This window comes from Podarcis pityusensis (genome assembly GCF_964106645.2).
Source record: "Podarcis pityusensis genome assembly, chromosome: 5".
NCBI lineage: Eukaryota > Metazoa > Chordata > Lepidosauria > Squamata > Lacertidae > Podarcis > Podarcis pityusensis.
In genome coordinates, this window is record NC_138032.1 from 56,403,919 (window position 1) to 56,419,851 (window position 15,933).

At 41.5% G+C, this 15,933-nt stretch overlaps 1 protein-coding gene across 1 annotated transcript in view; it reads left to right on the forward strand.

The window, feature by feature from the left end:
* Positions 1-1,648: 1,648 nt before the first annotated feature.
* Positions 1,649-15,933, forward strand: part of ZRANB1 (zinc finger RANBP2-type containing 1) — a 41,816-nt gene continuing 27,531 nt past the window's right edge. The window contains exons 1-3 of the mRNA XM_081005246.1: positions 1,649-2,038; positions 11,377-11,462; positions 12,568-13,418. Coding sequence (XP_080861372.1) covers positions 12,605-13,418 — 814 coding nt within the window. The 5' untranslated portion in view covers positions 1,649-2,038; positions 11,377-11,462; positions 12,568-12,604. The remainder of the gene's footprint in view (positions 2,039-11,376; positions 11,463-12,567; positions 13,419-15,933) is intronic.

The window sequence follows — 15,933 nt, forward strand, 5'->3', positions numbered from 1 at the left end:
TGAAACCAGACACCAATTCAGCACATTCACAGTAACCCCCAAATTAGATGAAGAGGTCACATAAGATGAAGAGGTCAAATAAAATTGGGTATCAGTATGTTGATGCCACCACACTTATGGCCTGTTCTTACGTAACGACACTGGGTCTGTGTGCCCCATGACCACATTGCTAACTACTATAACTACCCAAGTCTTCTTCGCACAACTGTTGAAGGCTGCTGTGTAGCACACTTAACAATGGCACAGTCGGTCCAATGTTTTATTTGATACACAGTGTACTTGTTAAAAAGAATAGCCACCCTGGGCTATAGTTCAGTGATAGAGCATGTGTGTATCCTTGGTTTGGGCACCAGTAAAAGAATCTCAGGTAGCTGGACTGAGAAAGACCATCTTGTCTGATAATCTTGCAAGGTAAATGAACCTGCAACCCTCCAGATGTACTTGGACTCCATCTCCTATCATCTCTGATGACGGGCCATATACAGTGTAGGCTTGATAGAAGTTAGAGCTCAACATCTGGTGGGCCACAGATTTCCCCAGCCTTGATTTAGAGCTACTGTCAAGGCTGAATACAATACTGGCTTACGATGGACCAAGTGGCCTGGCCCTATTTTAAGGCATTTCTATATGTTCAATGACAGGGAGCAAATTAGTGGGAATCTCATCGCTCAACCAAAATTTTTTTTTGAGGGAGATGGACTGGCAGGAGTAAGAAACACTTGTTTAGACTGCAATGGAAAGTGGTTGGCAGTGGGGAATACGGGGAGCCATGCCTAGTGCTGTTTCGGAGAGCAGAGCCATTACTGAGAACCAGCCTGGTGTAGTGGTTAGCCTGCAGCCTTTTTCAGCCTTGGGTCCCCAGATTTTCTTGAACCACCACCTCCATCATGCCGGACCACTGGCCATGCCAGCTATCAATGATGGGAGTTGTGGTCAACATACAGGAACCCAAGGCTGAGAATCTGGGTTTGAGCATCCGACTTGGACATCCTGGGAGAGCAGGAATCAAAACCCCCAGCCAGCCATGAAGCTGGCCAGGTGTCCTTGGGCCAGTCGCTGCCTCTCAGCCTAACCCTACCTCTCAAGGTTGTTGCTGTGGGGATTAAATGGGGGGGGGGAGAGAACCGTGTATGCCCCCCTTGGAGAAAAAGTATGGGATATAAATGCAACAAGTAAATAAACACTGTGGGAAGCGGAACAACAGGCTGCCTGAGAGTGGCGGGTGTTGAGCACTTTATTTCGGATGGTGCAAGAGGACTTTGCAGGCACAGAACAGGGACGCAATCTGCGGGAGAAGGTGGTGGTGCAGCAGAGAAAAGGGAATCCCTTTCTCGATGCTTCACGGGGAGGAAAGAGTGTCCTGCGGGCGCTTTGCAGCCGTCAAGCGGCCATCTCTGCCTTATTCGCTGTGGAGGGTCGAGGTGGGCCTCTCGGATTTTCCGCGCGTGCACACAAGGGGCGGGTTTCTCCTTTCCACCCCCCACCTCCTATTTTATTCCCGGATAGGAAAGGAGATACTCCCTCCCCTCCCCCCCTAGCATCCTCACAATGAGGCGCCCCAAAGACTGGGATGACATCACCCGCTCGTCTCCAAAGAGGCGCCGTCCCATTGGCCGGCTGTCGGCGCCTTTCCGGCCAATGGGGATGCGGCAGGGCCCCAGGCCGGGCGGGCTGACGTGCGAGCTTCCAGTCTCTTTGCCGTATGGGGGTTTATTTTGTTTTGGGCCACTCCAGCCGCCGCCATTAGGCGAGCCCAGGGTAGATTCGAGGGTGGCGGGATCTCGTTGCCTGGGCTTCCCTCCCCCTCAGCCCCGCCGGGGTGGTAGCGTCCTCCCAACCAGCGACGTCCTTTTAGCCACCCAGACCAGGAAGGAACCATGTCTTGAGCGGGCGAGGGGGGGAGGGGGGAGACGGGAGCGAGAGGCCGCAACCAGCGGTGCGGAGCAGGGGCGGCTGGCTGGCTGGGATGCGGGTGAGGGGCATGGGCGGCAGCCGCTGAGGAGAGACAGTCGCGGGATCAGGAGGCTGCCCAGCGAAGGTATGGAGACGGGGGGTGGGGGGGGGAGAGGGAAGCGACGAGGCGGGGTGGGGGCAGAGAGGGGAAAAAAACAGCATTTCTTAATGTTTTTTTTGGGGGGGGGGACTTTTGTACTTAATGTGAGGAATTACATCACCCTGAGCCGCCTCTTTCCCCCGGTGTATATGAGGGCGAGGGGACAGTTTCTCACTTGGGGGGGGGGTCGGCGTTTATAGTTGCACTTCGGAGAAGGGAGGCGAACTTCGTCCCTCAGCTTCAGAGCCCTTCCTCTTCCCCCTCCCCCCCCCAAACCCCTGGAGGTACCTCGGGGCTTACGTGACCTCCCCCCCGCCAGCCCCACACACCGCGCGCCGCTTCAATATCACTTTGTTGGCCGGGCCACCCCCTCTAGTGTTGGCAAAGGATTCCTAAGGCCTTTCGCTCGCTCCTAACGAGGCTTTGAAGCTCCCCCTGTTTGCTCGTCCCCTCCCAAAAAACACCACCACTTAACGATGTTGCCTTGCTCACCGCCCCCCTCGTTTATGAGCCTCCCCAACCTTTTGCTCGGGCTGGGAGAACAGGGGAGAAATGGGCTAAAACTTTGACCACTGTGTTTAGTGTGTGTGTGTGTGGGGGGGGAGATCCCTCTTGTGTTACCTCAACGGAGTGCTTGTCTGTTGCTCTATGTAGGGATCCCTTCCTTCCCCGCCGCAAGAAAATAAAAAAGGGTGGGTGGGTTTTGGAGCATCCAGGCACCTGCCCGGGAGAGATGCTGCTGTCGCCACTGGGTTGTTTACTATAAGGTTCTGCCACCTATGGCAGTTTATTCGGAGTTGGCTTTCATGCCGCTGGAAGTATTAACGTGTGCATAATGTGTACTAAATTGCTCGGTGCCCAGAAGCCTTTTTTGGGGGGGAACTGCTAAATATTGCAACTCTTGTTTTTGCTTAATGTGTGTGGCTTATCCGACAGCCCCCCCCCCCCGTGGTCTGCATGGAGAGCATCACTTCTGTTTTGGGAAACGGGAATGTGATGCGGTAAATGTTGGGTTTTGAACACCTAGTGCAGTGTATCCAACGCTGTTGTTTCAAAGCTCTAAGAAAACCACAATTTGGCGTATGCAGCAGAGACATTTCTGTGTTCCTGCTTATCCACATTTAGTGCTGCAGTACCTACATCTTACTATAGTGAGGTCATACCTCTCCTGTTTTCCACCCCTCCTCTTCCTCATTATTCATAGACTGTAACCTGTGTCTTACTGTCTCTGTTGCAAAAGTGGCATGCCATAAATACTGGATTTTTTCAGTGCAGATGTTAAATTCTTTATCCTTGTTAAAGTGAAATTGATTTGATTTTGTGCAGTTGTACTCTAGCTGAGCAGGCCCCCCCATAGCAACTATCACAAGGAGACTGCATCTTTGGCTTGCTCACACTTTTGTGAACTGCATCAGTCATAGTAAGAAATTGTACTGGACAATGATAATTAGAACAAAATCTTCCTACATTGCAGCAGCTGTCTTAATGGCCAAACAAGGCATTTTTGGAGGTCATACAGTGCTTTTTGGAGTACCACAGATAACCCTCTCTGTATTCGAGAGCAAGTTCCCCTGTGCTGTTGCTTTGTAAAAAAAAATAGTCTTCAAAGCTGTACAGATTATTCTGCTGTCTTCTCAGATCTCCCCTCTTCTGATTTGAGAGAGTACTTTCACCCCTAGATAGTCTAAAAAGATTCTGAACTTACCATTTCCAGTTGATGCATTACATAGGGCAACCCCTTATAGTCTTAGGCAGTAGCATTGAGGTCTGTGTGTGACAGCAGGGTGCCCTAAACATAGTCTGGATGCTGTTCTTAACAAGGGCTGTGAAGTTGCTCTGTAATTGCATTGTTTTTTTATGAGCAAGGAATGCCTTTGCTAGAACTCATGGGATGTGGCACTGTAATTGGTAATGCTTCCTGCTACATATATGCTGGCTATGATTTCAAGGGCATAAATTTATCTAGCTATCCAAAGTTTTCTGGCAGTTATTCAGGATGCCACTGAAGACAAGTTACTTTCCACGGAATAACAGGATGTTTTCATTCCCAGCTCAGTTTTCTGTAGATTTAAAACATTTCAGATTCTATTTCGGCTATTTCCACTAATTCTTGAGGAATAGCTGACTTTTGTGTGTTTGCTGACTTGTGAATTTCTAAGAGATGGTTCTGAAGTCCACTGAAGCCATCTAGGAATTAGTAGTTGAGTTACAAAAGCCACTTTCAGTTTATGCATATCAGAACTAGAAAGCTGAGGTTCTTTAAATGTATTATAATCTAACTTTCCTGTGTAGAAAGTTAGCATTTATGATTTGATTGTAAAGAAAGTACCCCATTATTGTTCAAATATTATTTACCACATAAATTTTTGCTTTAATTTGTATTTTATTTTAACTAAAAAGAATGATAAACAGCAGAAATAACCAATACTCCAAGCCATGTATAATCAGAAGCAAGTCCCATTGAATTCAGTGGGGTGTACTCCTGGATAAATGTAATTAGGATTGCAGCCTTATTAAGCCTGTGGTATACACCTACCAGATGGCTTAAACTTTAGCCAACCTGTGTATTTTTAGTTTAGGGATGAGAAAACCTATGACCCTCTAGATGTTGTTGGGAGTCCAACTCCCATCAGCCCTAGGTAGCATGGACAATCATCAGGGATTCTGGGAGTTCCAGTCCTGCTGGATTGATTGCACACCAAATTCTGCCAATCCCTGCAGAAAGGCAGACTTGGGGGCTCTTCACAGTACCTACCACACAGGGATATTTTCAAGTCCTGAATGGTGCTTTGAAGTACTGATGTTCTGCAGATCTTTTCCTTTTCCTTCTTCCTTTTCCCCAGACCGTCAAGGCGGCCTACAGATAAAAATACAAAAGCACACATAAAATAGAAACAAATTAAAAGATAAAAAAGAAGAATTAAAGTAATTAAACATTAGCAGAATTTCAACAACATAGTAAAAGATACATTAAAAATATAGATAATAACAACAATAACATCACAGCACCAGCCCTTTCCTTAAAGACATCCAGTTCTTAAAAGGCCTGTGGGAATAAAAACGTCTTCACCTGCCTGTGAAAGGACAATAAGGAGGGAGTCAGTCTAACTTTTCTAGGAAATGAGTTCCAAACTCTGACATCAGCCACCAGAGTGGCTCCCTCTCCTGCATTCCCACCAAGTGTACCTGTGAGGGTGGTGGGACTGAGATGATGCCCTCCCCTGATGATCTCGCAGCTTGGGCAGGTTCTTATGAGAGAATACGGTCTTTGAGATAGCCTGGACCTAAGCCATATAGGGCTTTCTAGGTCAAAACCAGCACTTTGAATTGTGCCTGGAAACAAATGCTAATTACATCAAATAATTAACAGGTGGGTGGCTCTGCCCATTTGTCAAATTTGGCCCACCAGGATCAGGGAGATAAAGATTAGGCCCACTGGAGTGAAAAGGTTTCCCATTTAGATGTGCCTATTCAGAACTCTTTCTAGGATTTACAACATTTTACTTTAACATGTTGTGACATGATTGAGCTTTTGGTCTGTTTTTGTAAGCATATTGTAATCACTAGTACTGAAAAATTTCATAGCCTATAGTTTCTAATGAGCTAAAGGTTTCTTTAAAACAGTTCAGTACATATATTATTAGGAAATAAAGTTAATTTTTGTTGATGTTGACATAAACTGTAAATGAAGTTTTAACAATGAGTAAATTCAAATGGTTGATGCTCCAAGAATGGATAAAAAAGTTATTCTGTTGGTTCAGCAGAATGAAAATTAGGCATAGAAATAATGTGGTTTAACAGGCCCATCCAGTGTTGCAGTATGTAACCTTTCGAATTATACAAAACATTTTTCTTAGGATGTTGAAAAAGACTTTGTAAAAGGAAAAATAGATGTTAAACCCATCTTACCCTTGCTAATCAGTTCCTTTAAGATGGGAGGATTCCCCCCCCCCCAATTTGGTTAAGGCTGAGCCTTATACTATTGTTTCAGGTTACTTAAAGTGCTTCCGGGGCAAGGCAGTAATGGCGAAGTCACCGTTTGAAAAATAATAGTAAAACTACTTATACAACATGTTTGTCAGTGTGGTGTTGCGTGTTGCAGTTCCCTTAGAAGGCATAGAAGCAAAAATAAACAGTTGTTTTTATATTAGCAAAGGAAGCAACTAATGTTAGAATAAGCTGCAGGTTAGAAATCTTAGAAAGGTTACAGCGTGGAAAGCTTACACAACATGAGAATTGCAGGGTGGGGACTAAAGGTGAACAAACTACCCCAGAAGGAGCATGATGTGTCCCCCACCAGAAGTGCTACCCCTCTCCTAACACCCCCCACGCCCCTATTATGTCAACTAGTAATGTAATTGGTAGAAGTAGATAATTTTGAACTAGCAAAGGTGAAGAACCTCTGGCCTGTCGGCCTAATTTATGCCCGTCAGTTACTGTACCCTCCACGTTTGGCCTGCCTGTCCATTTCAGCAAAGTTACTCCCACCTGCCCTACACCTTGCATCATATGTTACATCCAGTGTGGGACTGGTAAAGGCCTGGATGAAATGGGCTTGGCTGAAAGGAGCTCTGCAGGCACTGCTGATCTGCGTTGCCTGCAAAACCCCTTGTGCAGTGCTCCCCAAACATCCACAAGCACTGCACATGCTTTTTTGCCCATACACTTTGCTTTCAAATCTCCAGGGGCAAAAATGGGTCACCTGATGTTGTTGTAACACCAAGGGGTTGACAGGTGGGCAGCCTATCAAACTTGTCCCACCAGGGTATGTGGAAATCTGGCTCACTGGCTGGATCTAGTTTCCTACTACTGAGTATAGATTAATTTGATATAGCACTTTGTTATGGTGTGATATTGAGCAAACGATACTAACTTTAAAAAATCTATGATCTGAAGAATTTCTTGAATAGATGTAAGGGCTTCTGTATGCACAACTTGGCTTTTTTTTCAACTTCAGCTTCTTTTGCATTATATGGTCTGCCTGAAGTTTCACTTAAGTTTCTGTAATTGCTGATAAAGGGGTTTAGAAGCCATACTCTGGTGGTGTCACTTATGTAAATCCCATATAGAGTTCATAATATGGCTTGATCAGGGTCCTTCAGTATCAAATTTGTACTGAAATTATGGAAAAGCTGGGTATTTTACCCTAATTGGATTAATAGTGTCAAATAGCATTACAGTGGTACCTCTGGTTGTGGATGGGATCCGTTCCGGAGCTCTGGTCAGATCCCGAGGTTTCTGCAACCGGAGGGACTGCTTCTGCTTTGCATCCTGAAAGATACGCAACCGGAGGTGTGCGTATCCAGAGGTACCACTGTACTGTGTTTTTAGATGACTTTAAAGAAAAAAACTACTACTTTTCTGCACAAATACTTTAATCTACTATCTCCTCTTAAATTTCTTTCTGTCTTTTTTGGTTGGTCATTCTGTGTAGCACTTCCAATTTATTTGGCACAGATTTTGATACATTTCTATATGGCTTATTTTCAGCACTAGCCAAATGTGTAGAGGACTCTGCCAAGCCATCTTGGTTTATGCTGCATCATTATCTTCCATTTGAGGATAGTATAAGAATAGAAATATATTGAACTACTGCTGATTGTGCCAAATTGCTAGACTCTTTGTTTTCTACAAATTCTAGGGATAGTATTATAATAAATGAGTGTTCAAGTAATTGATCAACATACAAGGGTTATAAATGTGTAAATAGCCTAACCTTAGTTGCTAGGAGACAGTGATAAATGGACATCTGCTATCTACAGACAACTAAAGGATTTGAGGACTTGTACTTTAAAAAGTATCACTTGATTGTTGTTAAACTGTTAAGAGAAACAAAATGACCTGATTGTGAAATAATGTAACAATACAGTAATTAGAATAGCACATTATTATTTTGTGGTGTCAGCTGACTGGAAACACACACATGACTGTACAAGTTCATGCTACAACGTTCATGCTAAGTCTTTGTCTCTTTTTAGAAATGTAGGCAGTACTACAGTTAAATGTAATTCCTCCCCTACATATATTTCAAGAGGATGCTTGGAGCTGTACAAGCATGTACCCTTTCTCCCAGTACTTAATGTATTTTGCTAGTACTACAAAGGCAGGGGCTCTAATATATGTTACCACGTGCAATTTTAAAACAGATTTGTTAATCATCTGTCATTGTGCCCCCGCAAAAAAAACCCCTTTTTGTCATATCTTACTACCACATTCGAGAACTTTGGAAGAACTTCAGAAGGGTGATTTATGTAGGCATTCTTGAAAATATTTTTTCCTATTTGGTTTGCGTCAGCTAATTTCAGGGGCATATGTAAAGCCCCCTGTGCCCTTGGCAAGGAGCTGTATCGGTGCCCCCCCCCCAAATCGCCTTCATGGTTCAAGAAGGATGAGAAGCTTCTCCTTCACTTGATCTTGGCAGGACAGTGGCTTCATTTCACCACACACATATATGTCATACAATCCATAGTCTGATAGATGATTTTTGTGTCCCCCCCCGGGCCTGTGTCCCAGGTGAAGGCCAGTTTCACCAACTCCTAGGTTTGCCTCTGGCTAATTTCAAGGAGAGCTTTAATAGCTTGTTGATTTAAATTGAAAAATGTGTTACTGTTACACATACATTTTTTTTTTTGTTCTACTCACAGGTAAGACTTCCTGTAGGTGGAACAGGAAGGAAAGCAATTTTCAAGAATTTATCTCCCCCCTTGCAGCCTCTATAGTACCCTAAATCTGTTCTAGAGAGTCCTTCATCACTCTGGAGGAGATTTCTCCCTTTACCTCCTCCACAAGAGGCCCAGAGGGTGGCAACAGAAAAGCAGGCCTTTTTATGGTGGCTCCTCCATTGTGGAATGATTTCCCCAGGGAGGCTTGCCTGGCGTCTTCATTACATATGTTTAGGTGATAGGCAAAAACATTTCTCTTCTCCCAGGTCTTTGGCTAATTAAACAGTCCATCACCTTTTAATCTCTGTGTGGGGCGGGGGGGGGCCTTAGGGCTGTCATTTAAAAAAGAAATTTAACCCAGTTTTTGTACATAAAGTACATAAAGCTTTTGCCTTGTGCATCTAGTATACCTGAAAAAGTGTCTCCACTCCCATCATTCAGCCCAGACACCGAGGTCCAGCTCTGAGGGCCTTCTGATGGCTCCCTCACTGCGAGAAGTGAAGTTACAGGGAACCAGGCAGAGGGCTTTCTTGGTAGTTGCGCCCACCCTGTGGAACACCCTCCCATCAGATGTCAAGAAGATGAGCAACTATATAACCTTAGAAGACATCTGAAGGCAGCCCTGTTAAGTCTATATGAAAGGCTTTCCGACTGTGAATACTACAAAGCAAATTCTTCCTCCTCTACACTACTCCTTCAGTTAGTAAAACAAATCAATACAAATCGACACTTGCAGCTAGTCACCACATGACATGCTAGGTTTCCAACAATGTCTGCCAGTTTCTGATATCTACTGGAAAAGAAGAACTGCGTGAACATTTCTGGAAGGTGGAATGATAGGGTCTTTCTCATAAGAGTGTAAAATAAAACAAATCATAATTTAAATTCTATAATTAACACCTCTGCTTTATGCTGAAGTAGCAGTACTAGCAATTCTTTGTGATACATAACAAGAGCTCCTTTGGGAGGAAGGATAGAATATAAATTCAATAAATAAAATACATGTTTGATCCAAAATAGCACCTGAAACTCATGTTTTAAGTACTAAGCTAGCAGTTAAAATTGTGTTATTTTGGTTATCATTTCAAGAGCCAGCATCTGAAAATATTCCATTCATTGTGGTATTTATTCTCTTGAGGCTGGAGCAGATGAGCCTGGAAACAATGGTTTTGCAAATTGGGAGCATAATCCAGAAACAGAGTTTGAAATTGGTATATAGGTTCTGGCTTGAGATGGCAAACCTGGTTTTCATTGGCCAAAGTGCAGATGTAATGCCAAACCAGCAATCATATTGATAAAAAGAATAAAAATTCTGTACCTGGGAATGGGGCACAGTGTATGTTCCTGAGGCTGGTTCTTGATTACAGATTAAGTGTCAAATCATTTATTTGTTTTAAAATCAAAGGTCTGCACAAACAAATAATAGTTGACTCTCGGCAGGGAGTACCAGAAAATCTGAACTGGGCCAAAGCAAGTGCACAAGGAGCTGCTGTAGTGATTCCTTGTAAAAATCTGCTCTCCAATACCATATAAAGATTAAATGGTTTATAATAGCTCAGCACAATTGAGCAAACGGAGGGTTATTGGGAATGCTGGTGTATGCTGCTCAAATTTCACCTGTCCCACTCCTCCCTTTGCTACACTGGGAGGAAACAAACTAGAATACTGCATATATGTAAGTGTAATTAATTTTGTTTCCCCCCCAAAAAATGAGGAAATGGGATTTTATTGGTACCCATTCTGTAGTGGGCACTGTGAGGCTTAGATGGGAGGTGTTTTTTGCTGTGATCAATTGCTAGGAGCAGTTCAAATCCAGTAGCCTACAACATGATCTTTTGCCTCTCTGCTGCACAGTTCTGATTAGCTAATTAATGGTGGAAGCCGAAGTTGGTTGTTTCCTGAAAGAAACATGCATGAGAGCGTAGATATGTATCCAAATTACTGGGTAACAAAACAGGTTTGTGACTTGAGGTTATCTGAAAGTGAAGAACCATAGTAAGCCACTCTTGAAAGTGAGAGGACTTTCAAATGTAGCTTGTGATACGAAATGGGGATCTGCTTTTCAAAAAATGAAAAAGTTACAAGTGGTTGTTGTTTGGGTGGACCTAAAGTAACTACATGGATCCTGCTTGGTCCTTTGGATCTTGGTTCATTAATAATTCCAGGGCCATTCTACTGGAAAGAAAAGTCACTTGAATATAGGAAATGGAATGAATCCTTTATTGGAATTGATCATGTGTGGGTTTGTTTGGCTGAATCACATGTCCCATGCTTGGTTTGCTATTGCATATATATACTTTATGAGGTATAATCATACATATTGACATGTAGGTTTTGAATAACTGCCTACAAGGAAGCAGCTTTCATATATGAAGTTTATTCTGTTTTGAAGCATTGCTAATGTTTGAGGAAATGCTTCAAGTATTTTGAAATTGATGTAGTCATAAGTAGGTTACAGCTGAGCCAGTTCTCTCTATGAAGCTGCAGTTTATTGGACTTGTGTTTGAATGATAAAGCAGCAGATCCATAGATAGTTCTGCTGCAGTTTCATTTAAAGTTACTCAAAAATTTACTCTAGACATGACAAATGTGACTGATATAGTAAGTACTATTTCCTGTATGTTGTAGTAAGATTTTAACAATAATTTGTATTGTTCACAGGAAAAGCTGTGTACTTAGTGCTGTCCATCATCCTTGCCACTGAAAAGGCAGTATGGAGACGAAATAGACTCTTCAGTATAGAAAAAGTAAATAGAACAGTTTTTGTTTAAAACCATATGGTCATCTGAAAAAAGAAGGGTCAGAAATTATCTTTCAACTCCTACCTGAGTCCTTTGTATTGTGTGATGAGTTAGTGATTCCAAAATCTGGAGGACCCTTGTAAAACAGCAAAACTGGGATTAACTGGTTTAAAAGTGACTGAATGTTACAACGTTGATGTAACATAATTCTCTTACAATGCTGTTGCCTCTTGAATGAGTGTTGAACTTAAAAAAAGGGGGGGGAAGGTTTAGGGATATTCTGATTTCTAAAGTAACAAATCTGAGTAGTTAGTAAACTGATGTATTCTATCTTCAGCTTCTTAAAGTAGATTTAGGAGCAGCCTAAAGAGTATTTTATTCATATTTTTTCTGTTAAATAAAATGATAGAGATTTTAGTCAGTACATTTAGTTATACTGTATTCCTGATATCAGGTGCTAGGCACATATATTGAACTTTAAGTACAATACATTAGCAGAAATTAGCTCTCAGTGTATCTTCCAGGTCATTCCTGAGGATGCTTAATGATCTGTCACTGATCCATTTGTGTTTATCAATTCTGTACTGTATGAGGTATAAAATAAGTAAGGCAGCTAATGACCGATTAGCAGTTGTTATAATATTTTCTTTACACTATTGAGTAAAGCAATACTCAGTCAAGTGTGATATGAAAGTACTGTTCAGACACAATGCTAAGCATGGTTATGCAAATGAACCTCTGGCTCTCACTTTCTGTGGTTTATTTATTCTGGTTTATTCTGAACAAACCAGAATTTGAAGCTTCAATTTGATCCTGATTTGTTTGAACTAACCACAGTTTCCTGAGTTCAACTGTAACAGAAAACTGAAGGCTTTTACTTTTAAAGAAACATAAATCTATTCTCTCTGCATGTGAAGGAGGGAAAAAGGGGATGAATGAAGATGAGCCTTTTCCTGACTTCTTCATGTAATCCTAATCCATGATCAAGCATTGTGCATGAACTGTGTTTAGTTGCTCTTTTGGTATATATTTGGTATATATTTTTTCATAACTGTGGATAGTACATAATTTATGTTTTCTAATAGATTTATTCTTATTCTTTTTTCCAAAGCTTTCTGCCTGAAATCATTTACTTCAAGGAGTGCAGGATGACAGAACGTGGAATAAAATGGGCTTGTGAGTATTGTACATACGAAAACTGGCCATCTGCGATCAAGTGTACCATGTGCCGTGCTCAAAGACCTAGTGGAACTATTATAACAGAAGATCCTTTCAAAAGTGGTTCAAGTGATGGCGGTAGAGATTGGGATCCTGCAAGTATTGAAGGAGGCAGCAGCCCTTTGATATGTCCAGATTCCAGTGCAAGACCAAGAGTTAAATCATCCTACAGTATGGAAAGTGCAAATAAGTGGTCATGCCACATGTGCACATACTTGAACTGGCCTCGTGCAATACGATGCACACAGTGCTTGTCTCAGCGTAGGACCAGGAGTCCCACAGAATCCCCTCAGTCTTCAGGGTCTGGTTCAAGACCAGCTCCTTTCTCTGTGGATCCTTGTGAGGAGTACAATGATAGAAATAAACTAAACATGAGGACACAGCACTGGACCTGTTCTGTCTGTACGTATGAAAACTGGGCTAAAGCCAGAAAGTGTGTTGTGTGTGATCATCCAAGACCCAACAACATTGAAGCAATAGAATTGGCAGAAACAGACGAAGCCTCCTCAATAATAAATGAGCAAGACAGAACTCGATGGAGGGGCAGCAGTAGTAGTGGTAATAGCCAAAGAAGATCACCTCCTACAACCAAACGGGAATCTGAAATGAAAATGGACTTTCAGAGAATTGAGCTGGCTGGAGCCGTTGGCAGCAAAGAAGAACTTGAAGTTGACTTCAAAAAACTAAAGCAAATAAAAAACAGAATGAAGAAGACTGACTGGCTGTTTCTTAATGCTTGTGTTGGTAAGTTCTGTGTCCGTCATATTTCATTTACAAGGGAAGATGAGTGGTGTATATTGGTTAAAATGTAAAACACAATTATTTTGGCAAGCTTCACACAATGTTTATAACAAGCATGCATATGAAGCTCTTTAAACACTTAAAATCACTATACAAATGTTGAATTTCCATATTTTAACATCACAATATGTGAACTTATTTTTGTAAGGTGTTGAAACATAGGAAAATCCTACTTAAATGCTAGCCAAATAAATACCATTGACACAAGTGTAAAATCAGAGTTGCACTTCAGTTTTAAAAATAAAAATTCTAAATGCCTTTAAGAACAGTTCTTACATATGAACACTAATGCATAAAATTACTTAGCCATGTGTTAATTTTTTTTTTACCCTACTTACAGTGACAAGCTGTGCCTTAGAATCAGCAGCTGCAGTTCACGAGTGTTTGTAAACAGTATAGATCTTACACAAGTGTGAGGCAATCAGTTAAAAATAACACAGAATGTAGTTCTGACCTTGGAAATACTGATTGTAGTAACAAATATTGTCATTTTGGCATATTATAAATTACACTTTGATTAATTATCTCTAGTGTATCAAATCTATAATGCTATTGGGATATGTCTAGTGTTCTGCTATGTGGATTTCCCCCTACAAGCAGATATTTTGGAAAATATTGAAAGTATTTTCTAAGTATAAGGGTGGAACTGTGCTGTATATTTAATAATAATGATGATAGTAATACAATGCAATTAGTTTCATGGTGCATTAGAATAGAAGAGGGCATTTTCCTGTCCCAACGAGCTTACAATATATAAAACCTAATAACAAGGGAAACAGATGAACATGAGGGAAGTGGTGGCTGTGGTAAAAGAATATGAGATTGTTTCAGTTATACTTAGGCTTGGTTACAGGCTTAGTTCTAGTGGAACAGCCTTCCCTGACCTGGTACCCTTTAGACGTTTTTGGACACATCAGGGGCTGATGGGAGTTGTAGTTCAGACATCAGTTTGGGGAAGGTTGTATCAAAGCATTCATGAAAAAGTGGATTTTGAGGAGGGATTGGAGTAGGTAAGGCAAGTTACATAGACAGTTCACACAAAAGGGTTAGCAGGGCAGAAAATGTGTAAATAGGTATAAAATTCAGCTATGCCAGTCTGATCCAATATTTATTATAGTTTTTTTTTCAGTATCTATAACAGAGTTTTCAGGGTAGCTCCTAACAAAAAATAAATAAAACAAATTTAAAATTCAGAAGCAAAAAAAGTGCAAAAACAACAACAAAAAATCCACTCTGATTGGAAAGAATAAATTCAGTTTAAAACTAAGACCCCCCCCCCAAATATTTTTGCCTAGTAATAAAACAACCCCCCAAGATTAGATGCCAAGTGAGCCTCTGTGGAGAAGGCATTGCACAGAGGAGGTGTCCATCTGCCCCCAAAGACCCCCACTTCTGTAGCTACTTATTGCATTTCATTAAATGGAGGCATTCAGTAGGACCTCTGAATGTTGAGATACATACTATCTTAATCAAAAATTATGAGATAAGCAGATTGCCTTCAAATATGAATTCTGCCTTGTATGGCTCTGTGGTAGCCTTAATCAGCAAGGAATTTCATGAAAGCAAGCACATGGAATTCCGTGCAGGTGAGTGAGTTGGGTGGCAGAGGAGGAATGACACACTCTGTCCTTCCTTTCCGTGGACGGTATAAAAACAAGTGGCCTGCCAGACTATGGCAGGCTACTGAGCTTGGTGTATTTTTGTAGAAGAAAGTAAGAATTTGTGAACTTAATTTGCTCACTACTGACTGCTGAAAAATACCCTGTATTCTTTCAAAATAATAACCTTCCAACTTTTTATGGAAGAAGGGGGGTATACAAAGCACTGCCAGGAAGTGTCTCCCCTCCTTTGTGGAAGATGGATTTTTTCTTGTTTATACAAGACAGAACTCAAATGTAGCATACTGCTATCCAAAATTCTCAAACACCCATGGTAAAAATAATGTTCATTGCCATCTTTCTCCCTTACGGTACTATACACAAAGACAAAGATTTCTTATGGATTTATTTTTTAAAGAAAATTGTCATGAATAGAACATTCCCTTCTTCATTTAACAACAAGAATACCCTTGCTTGGATTTATTAAATGCTACAAAGATGTTTAGCTGGTGTTTGAGAGACTGGGAACTTAAGACATGGGTGTCTAATATTGAATACCTGATGGATCTATTGCTTAGGATGGTAATACTGACGTGTCAGAACACTGTGGCAAATGCATGTAATGTGTGTATATAATAGTGAAATGCTAGACTTGCAAATAGTATTCAGTTAGATATGGCAAATAGTTGACCAGGAAAAGAAGGTTCCATTTTTTGCCGCCCGTAAAATAAAAGGCATACTATTTATAGTGCTTATTTAACGATTTAAAAACAATGAATTATACTTGTCTTTGAATACATGGTTCTTGTTTTGGCCCAAATGCAAATAGCTCATTAATTATCTTTGCAGTTTTGCATCTT